The sequence below is a fragment of the Microtus oregoni genome, unplaced genomic scaffold (assembly GCF_018167655.1).
Source record: "Microtus oregoni isolate MIOR12 unplaced genomic scaffold, Mior012 000016F_ref0000370, whole genome shotgun sequence".
Classification (NCBI taxonomy): Eukaryota; Metazoa; Chordata; class Mammalia; order Rodentia; family Cricetidae; genus Microtus; species Microtus oregoni.
The window spans coordinates 40,665,555-40,674,531 of NW_024543075.1; the positions used below are offsets into that span (position 1 = coordinate 40,665,555).

The 8,977-nt window shown below is 46.7% G+C and overlaps 1 protein-coding gene across 1 annotated transcript; it reads right to left on the minus strand.

Annotated features, from left to right (window-relative positions):
• Positions 1–1,321: 1,321 nt before the first annotated feature.
• On the minus strand, positions 1,322–4,750 carry Cnga4 (cyclic nucleotide gated channel subunit alpha 4). Its single transcript, XM_041667274.1, has 6 exons — positions 4,689–4,750; positions 4,478–4,579; positions 4,190–4,296; positions 3,319–3,964; positions 2,279–2,628; positions 1,322–1,793 (listed from the first exon to the last, which is right to left on the minus strand). Exons 1-6 carry the CDS (start codon positions 4,748–4,750, stop codon positions 1,336–1,338), a joined length of 1,725 nt encoding a protein of 574 aa, XP_041523208.1. The 3' UTR covers positions 1,322–1,335.
• Between the last annotated feature and the right edge of the window lie 4,227 nt (positions 4,751–8,977).

The window sequence follows — 8,977 nt, forward strand, 5'->3', positions numbered from 1 at the left end:
AGGAACTGACACTTACTTTCTTTTAACACTGGGCTTCTGTGCTTATGGTGTGGGAGGCCATTTTGTTTGTGTGTTGCTTTTATTAGTTAATGAATAAAGAACTGCTTTGAGCCTATGGCAAGGGCAGAACAGAACTAGGCCGGGAAAGCTAGGCTTTATGCTGGGAGGAAGGGTGGAGTCAAGGAGAAGCCATGTAGCCCTGCTGAAGACAGACACCAGAACTTCAGCTGGTAAGCCACAGCCATGTGGTGGTACACAGATGAATAGAAATGGGTTAAATTAATATGTAAGAGTTAGCCAATAAGAAGCTAGAGCGAATCGGCCAAGCAGTGATTTAATTAATACAGTTTCTGTGTGATTACTCTGGGTTTAAGCAAGCCGGCAGGCCAGGAACCAACAAGCGGCATTTCCTCCAAGATGCTTAGGCTCACTTCACTTTGGTCATCACATGTATATGTGCGCACCCACTATGTACCAGGCAGTTTGGGCTATGTGTGCACCCACTATGTACCAGGCAGTCTGGGCTATGTTGCACCCACTATGTACTAGGCAGTCTGGGCTATGTGTGCACCTACTATGTACCAGGCAGTCTGGGCTATGTGTGCACCTACTATGTACCAGGCAGTCTGGGCTATGTGTGTACCTACTATGTACCAGGCAGTCTGGGCTCTGGCAACATAGAGATGAATGAGATAAACCCATTGCCAACCTTATGAACCTCAGATTTTATTAATAACTCACAAAATAATTACACATTTTAAAATGTTTTAAGGTGCAATAACCGTCTCAATCTCTCCTGATAATGACACTTATCATTCAGCTAAATCTCTAAGTTACACATCAGGTTCATTTACAACCCCACCTGGCCGAGCTCAGACCTGAAGTCTGGATGACCTGTTGCAGCTGAAGTGGTGACCTGGAGTGAACGCAGGTCAGACATTCTATCAGACTTCCTTCCTGTGACTCCAACACTGCCTTTGTCCTACACCAGCAAGGCTCCTTTAAATGACACTCCCCGCACATTCATCATTCTCTGTGACTGTGGGTTACCTGGGTGTAAGTCATGGTTGTGCTTATGAGAATGTGCATGTGTGAAGACAGAAACATTGTATGTGGAGCTAGCCTTGAGCCAGTGCTTGCGGGTGTATGTGTGTGTGTGTTCTGGTGAGTATGGGGCAAATGTATGCTATCACCCACATCTCTAGCTAGGCATCTACAGACCAATTTACCGAAGTCTCTGTGGCCTAGCAAATAGGATGGCAGTTTCTGCAGGCAAGCTTTCCTACCATTCTGGAGTCACTGGAAGCTGGGAGCCCTGGGGTCAAGATGGGGTCATTATATGCCTGAGGGTCCCTCCTGGCCAGGCTTTTCCTCTCCATCCTTGGAAGTTCCTTCCCCAGGCTCAGCCTCATCATCAGCCTCAGCCATGTCCTCTGGCATTGGCCACTCTCGAGTCTGCCACTCCAGTCTTTCAATGCGGTAAGCAATCTTCAGCGCACTGGACTCCAGCTCAGCTAGCAGGCGAGCAAACTTGGTCTGTAGATCATCCAGCTGCTGGTCAAGGCCTTTTAGCCGAGACTCTGTGGCTTCCTGGAGGGCGATCTCAGCTGCCTCAGCATTTACATCCAATTTATTCATTTTGAGCAGGATCTCACGGCCCTTCTCCTCCATGACGGCCTGGGCCTGTGGATACTCACTCAGCACCTCCCGCAGATCCTCCTTGCTGAGGCAGAACAGGTCCGAATAACCTAGACTCTTGATGTTGGCTGTCCGTCGGTTTCCAGACATGTTTCCTGTGGTCCAATGGCAGACAAATGTGGGGAGAGTAGTTAGTAGGGACAGGAAGGTGACATTTCATTTCTGAACCAGGATATAGTCTCCACACTGGTGCTTCTGACTTCCTTTTTTCTGCTTTATTCTAGTAATGTGTTGGTGACCAAGCCCTGTGCTTATTCACCTGCCTTGATAGATATTTAATGGGGCAGTTATATAACAACATGGCTGGTACAGTAACTTTCTGCTGGTCTGTTGGTATTTCCACCAGTGCCCATGGAACATATCTGCTTTGTTTTCTAAGAAACCACTCCAATCACTGACCTTGGCTCATTTCCTCCTCAGGGAACAAATAATGTATACCTTGCTTCTCTCCTGAGTCCTGTAGCAACTCAGACAAGGGCCAGATCTTCTTAATCTATGTGCCCCAAAATACCATCTTGTCCTAGGGTTCTATCATTCCCCAGCCCAGTCCTATCCCTAGCCCTTCTCCTTGGGGACTCACCTTTGATATTGATGATACTGATCTCCCCAAAGTAGAGCCCTGCACCGAGCACAGCATACTGTGTGACACCATCATCTGCCACCACAGCCAGCTGACCCTCACGGATGATGTACATCTCTCGGCCGATGTCTCCTTTGCGGCACACGTACTCCCCTGGTGAGTAGGTCTGGGGCTGGAGCTTTAGCACCAGCTCCTCCAGCAGGCTGGCTTCACAGTTCTGGAAGATCTGGACTCGGCTCAGGGTAGACAGGTGGACAGACACAGCAACCTCTGCCCGCAGCCGCTCTGGCAAGTGCTGCAAGATGGCTACCTCGTTGGTCATCTTCTTGTTGATCTGCAGATGCTGGTACCTGGGAGAAAGGCAGTATCATTTCCTTACCAGGACCTGCGCATCTGCTCCACCCATTCCATCAGGACTCCGCTCAGCCCGGAACCCAGGCACATTGAGTTCTCATAAGAACAAAGGGAGTACCTCACAGTTTTCTGGTCGCCTTTCTTGGTGACAGACATGGCCTGTTCTACTTCCTACAAGGTGTGGTGGCACCTACCCCTCCTTCACCTTCTGTCAGGCCCCACCCCAGCCACAGTGTCTGATACCACTTCTACACTGAGTTGCTTTAGTCAGCAAGCACCTGCCCTCTCAGACAGCTTTGTGGTGGCACCCTGACATTGAGACGTTTCCTTTTATTCAGAACATAGCTTGCATTATCGTGATGTAATCAACCATGTTGGCCATCTCCTGGCTGGATAGTTCCCTTCTCCACCCCCTTTCAGAGTCTCCCGGATCCCCCAGGCCATGGCAGTCTCATTCTCGGGTCTCTGTTACTCTAGTACACAAATGCCTCTTCTTGTCCTCTTTTGCCAGCTCTTTCCCCCTAGTCTACATCTTAGTGGAAAACACCACTGTCTAAGCCTATCCAGCAGACCTACTAATGAAGTCTATCTTCCAACTGCCTGGTATAGCCAGTAGGTAATAAGGACAGGGTCACTAAGGCATCCATCCTTTCCCCTAGCGGGGTCTGCAACCAGCCTTCTCTCACCAGTCAATGACACGCCGCTCCAGTCTCCGGTTGACACGCTGCAGCTTCATGTACTTCTTTACCAGAGCATGGTCTGGGTAGAAGGCTGCATCTGCAGTGTTCATGTTGTAAATGACAGAGCTCATGCTACCCATGATGGTGGCGAAACCCATGACAGCCAGCAGGAAGTCACCCACCATGAAGAGGTACTCTTCCTCCCGGGCTGGCAGTGGCGTGTCACCCACAGTGGTCAGAATTAGAGTGGAGAAATAGAAGCTGTAGAGATACTGGCGCCGCAAGCGCTCAAAGCCAGGCTGTGCGGGATCTGGGTATACCCATGCATCCCGTCCGAACCCCAGGTACCTGGACAGGGCAAAGTATAAGCAACTGTTCCAATGGATGACAACAAAGATGTAGAGCATCAATTTGGCGATACGGAAAGCATTCGGGTAAGCTGTGCGGGTCTCCGTGCGATCAAATGCCTCAAAGAGGCGGGGTACCCGGAGAAAGCGGTTTAGCCTGAGTGTGGGAATGTGGGGACCCAGCCGCACATAGGCTGCGTCCGTGGGCACCAGTGAAGCCAGGTCCAATAGGAAGCTCCAGGTGCGGACATAGCGACTGGCGATCATACCTTTGTCCACCACCAGGATGCCTTGCTCTAGGAATCCTAGGTAGAAAGGAGGAGATAGGGGCGGTCAACTGTGGGCAGGTCGGGAACAGGCCAGACATGAGGGCAAGATGGAAGCATGCATAGCCTTCTCCATGGTGTCTGGGGTGAGTCCTGGGACATTGTCAAGCACAGAAACACGTGACAGTGCAGTCCTAGAGCTGCTTTCTTAACACGTTCTTTAAGGAAATGTGAGGAAAAGGTTAGCCCCAGAAACTCACTGACCTGTGTGGAAGCGCACCCCGATGTCTAGTAGGTACAGCAGGTCACTCGTGTAGTCCAGGACAAACCAGGCCACCAGGTAACTGTGCTGCAAGTCAGGAAAGCAGGCTCTGCAGGACAGGTAGCGGAAGGGATTGGCTTAAAGGTACCTACTGTGTGAGGAGCCTGCTAGAACAGGTCTCTCAGTCTCTTCCTTGAGTCCTTCCAGGGAAGGTGCCCTCCCGGCCTGCCCTTCTTGGCTTCTCTCTTTAGTACAGCGTAAGGTGCCCTCTTTTTGCACCCCTGCCAAACCTGCATACAACGATGATGAGGTTGTACATGACAGGGAAGACCATCGTGTTCAGCCACCAGTAGTAATAATCCCCAGAAGGGTCTAGGACAGGCAGCCTCTTCCTGTAGGGAGAAGAGACTCCTCTTGTTTGTCCACCAGACACTCAGTGCTTTGGCTGTGACCAGGACACCAAGAAAGAGGATGCCCCAGGCATCGGCAATTAGATCTCACCTGGCTTTGGATGGGGCTGAGGGGCTGGACTCTGTTGTCTTCACTTTGTTGTCTTGACTCATTGTTCTGTGACTTGGTCCCAAGCCTGTAGGAAATCCAGTGCTTCTCTGACTATGGTGGCTTGAGAAAGTGGGGGCTAGTACCTGTCTTCACAGAAGAGGCTGCTCTGCGCTCCAGCTATGTATTCTGTCTTTGAAGCTCTTAGCAACATGACTAGGGTAGCAGGTATGGAGTGGGTGGAGGCAACGTAGGTTCAGCACACTGCGCTGTCTCTCAGGGCCGAAGCTGGTTTACACCTGCCCAGCTAAACACCTTTAATGAGGTCCCTGGGGTGGAGGGAGGTGGATGCTTTGGAAGGAAGCTTCACTTTCATTGTTGTCTTTTTTTTTTTTTTTTTGATTTCCCCTTAAACCCATGGTATCAAGAGCAGGAGATCCAGCCTGCCTTCAATGTAGGTTTGAATTCTGTTTTACCTTATGTACCCTCTCCATTTGGGCCTAGTTATTGGTATAACAATTATGTTCCAAGTGGCTCATTCTTGTCAGGTGGTAAACTAGTCTCTAGGGACAAAGGGGTGCCTCTCACATGAGAGGTGTTTTCATTAGCTACATCTTAATCTACGTACATATCACCTAATCTTCTGGGGTGTATGTGTGTCATATTATGATCCTTTGCCCTCAATCTTTTCCTATTACCTTCCATGCCCAATACCACCAGCCACTGGACATATTTCATGGACCCTCAACTTCCTCAACTTTTTCTGTGAACATTTCTTTTCATAATAGAACAAACAGATCTCCTATAATGTCCCCCATCAAGCTGATGTCCCTGTCAGTATCATGATCTTTTTCAGTCAAGAAGTCATCATTAAATTCTAGCTATGTGCCAGGCCAGTATTGTGCTAAGTGAGTGGGACAATCCCACGGAAGCTCAGTCTTGTAGGAGGAATGTTCAGTAGGGTAGGATACATTTAGGTAAATGCACAAGGGCAATCCTTGCAGAGACTGGCAAGTACTCTGTTAGTTGGGTTTGTAGAGGGCTCTTATGGTAGTACCAAGAGTTGTGCTCTGTAGGATAAGTTAGAATTCAGTCTAGAGATGGGAGAATGGACAGGTAAGGTGTTCAAAGCGTGTAACAGCAGAGGCATGGAAAATTGTGGTGACTGGGAGAATATCGATAGTTTCAAAATACTTAAAAAATGTTATTAGTGTATGAGAAGTGTGTGTGTGTGTGTGTGTGTGTGTGTGTGAGAGAGAGAGAGAGAGAGAGAGAGAGAGAGAGAGAGAGAGAGAAGCCAGTGGTGACACACACCTTTAATCTTAGCACATGTTGAGGCAGGTGGGTCTTTGTGAATTCTATAGAGTGAATTCCAGGACAGCCAAGACTAGACAAAACAAAACAGAAAGGAATAAAGAGAGACAGAGAAAGTGCATGGCCACAATGACTATGGAGGTCAGAGTACAACTTTTGGAGTCAGTTGATGTATCTAGGGATCAAACTCCAGTGGTGAGCTGGTGTAGCGAGGGCTTTCATCTGCTGAGTCATCTTGCTGACCCCAAAATTGTCAAAAAGAGAGAGGTGACAAGAAAGGGAGGTAGTGATGAGAATGAGGATGAACGGTGGACAGAGGCCAGATCAGAGGAGTTCTAACATGCACGAAATTAACTTTGATTTTTTTATAGGCAATGGGGTAATGTCAGATTTATATTTTTGCAGTTTCTTGAAAGAAATATCTAAGTCTCTAAGAATTTTTTTGAGATGCTTTTATCCATAGCTTTCGTAATGTTACCATTTCTTGGTTTTCTGTTTATTTCTTAGTCTCTTTTATAAGCTTCTTTGCCCATCCCTTCTAGGTTGGTGTTTCCTAGAACTCTTAGCTCTCACTCTTTCCATCTTCCATACACTTTCTGGCTGATCTTGGTCATTCAAAGAATTGCTTTGACATCTAGTAACTCACGAACTGCCTTGGGCTTCAGCCACCCACACAACTAACTGCACACTAGGTTCTGATTTGATACCCACAGCCACACTGTATTAGCCACTGTCCTGATGCTGCGAAGAGACACCATGAACATGGCAGCTCTTATAAATGAAAACATTTAATTAGGGTTTGCTTACAGTTTCAGAAGCTTGGTCCATTTATCATCATGGCAGAGAGCATGGCAGTAGGCATGACAGGCATGATGCTGGAGAAGTAGTTGAGAGCTACATCCTAATCCTAGGCAGATGGGGGGAGGGTGGCGTGGACTTTTGAAACCTCAAAGCCCACCCCTAGTGACACGCTTTTCCCAACAAGGCCACACGTATAAATGTTTTTAATCCTTTCAAATAGTTCTACTCCCTGGTGACTAAACATTCAAATAGATGAGCCTATGGGGGGTCATTCTTATCCAAGCCCCCACAGTCATTTTCAACCTATTGCATCTGTAGGCTCACCTTCCTCCACCTACTCTTTTTGTTCAACACTCACTTCTGTCCTTTCAGCAAAAAACATGGGACCAGAATTTACTATTATGTAACGTGGGAGATATTTGCAAAAATGACCCCAATTCTTTTATGTTTGTTGCTTATGACAGCCAACTGCTGGGACATAGAAAGAGTGATGGTGTGTGACATCTGAGGCTAGACCAGCAAAGATTTGGTTGCGTCTCTGGGAATGCATATTGTCAGGATCCTCGCTCTTTTAGATCTTGTGTGAAACTCTGGAAGTCTGAGCTGAGTGCAGCCTTTTGGTTGTCCCAACCCAGACATAGTGCACAGGACTAAGTGAAGAAGCCTTTGGAGCAGCAGTTCTCAACCTGTGGATCAAGACCCCCTTGGGTCCTGCATATCAGATATTCATATCATGATTCACAACAGTAACAAAATTACAGTTATGAGGTAGCAGCAAAATAATTTTATGGTTTGGGGTCACCACAACATGAGGAACTGTATTGAAGGGTCATTTAATTAATGCACCATTAGGAAGGTTGAGAGTCATTGGAAGGGGGCAGGTAGCATGCCAATGGGGATATGCCGTTGAAGAGGATATTGAGACTCTGACGTTTTCCATTTGTCCCTTTACTTCCAGGATGCCATGAGGTGAGCCGCCTCCTTTGCCACATACTTGTGCCATGACATCCTTCCTCACCACAGGCCCAAAGGCAACCAAGGGCAGAAATTTCTGAGCTAAGATAAACTTTTTTCTTTTACCTTATTAATCCCAAGATTTGTTGCAGCCATGGACAGCTGACTAGTACATCCAGGATAGTAACTACCGCTACCACCATAACAACAATAAAGAAATACAGCTTGATAAATTCTCACAAACTGAGCTCACCCATCTCAGCACTCAGATGAAGAGGCAGAACTGCTATTGGCCTTAGAGATCATTCTTCTCCTTTCTAGTCAATGCCATTCCAGTGGTAAATACACCTTCATTTCCAATAGCAATGTTGTTTTACATGTTTTTAATTTTTTTCTTTTTCCATTCTTCATGGTGTGTATGTGTGTGTGTGTGTGCGTGCACATGGTTGTATGTGAATGTGGAGGCCCCAGACTGATGAAAGGAATCATACTTGCTTGCTCTTCCACCTTATTCAATGAGACATGTTCTTTCCAACAGACTTAAGAGTTACCTTCAAAGCAGGGTACAGCTGGGCCACCAGACTCACCGGTGTTTCTGTAGGTTCTGGGGAATCTGAACTCTGTTCCTCACACATGCTCAGCCAGTGCTTCAACCACAGTGGTGTCTCTCCAGTCCCCTTTATTGTTTTAAAATTTATATAAGATATAAATATTTACTCATCTCTCCTTTTATAGTCGTCCAGTCTCTAACCCTTCTGATGTCCACGTGCTCCCTTCTCTACAGTCTTACTATCCTATTTTGGCCTTGCTCTTGAAAGACCTTCTGCAAAGGTACCCTGTTAACTTGACCTTGTATAAAATTGTATCTCTCTATTGTTCCAAGAATACAATATAGACTAACATAGCCTACTAGTTCTGCAGTACTTTCTATGTCCATTTTGTCCTCATCTGATCTTTGCTTTGCATGTTTCCAGGCTCCAGACACACTGAACTAGTTGCAGTTCTCAGTGTCTTGAGCATTCTGCCTTCCCTTAGGTCGAATTTCCATTTTTCGTCTTTTTGAATACTTTTTACTGTGAACCAGTTTTCGACTTACAGAAAAGTGGCAAAAATAAAATTGTAAATTCCTTACCCATGTTTCTGTAATCCATCATTTTATGTAACTATTTTATAGAACAATGATCACAATTAGGTAACAATAATATAAGTCAACAGACTTTATC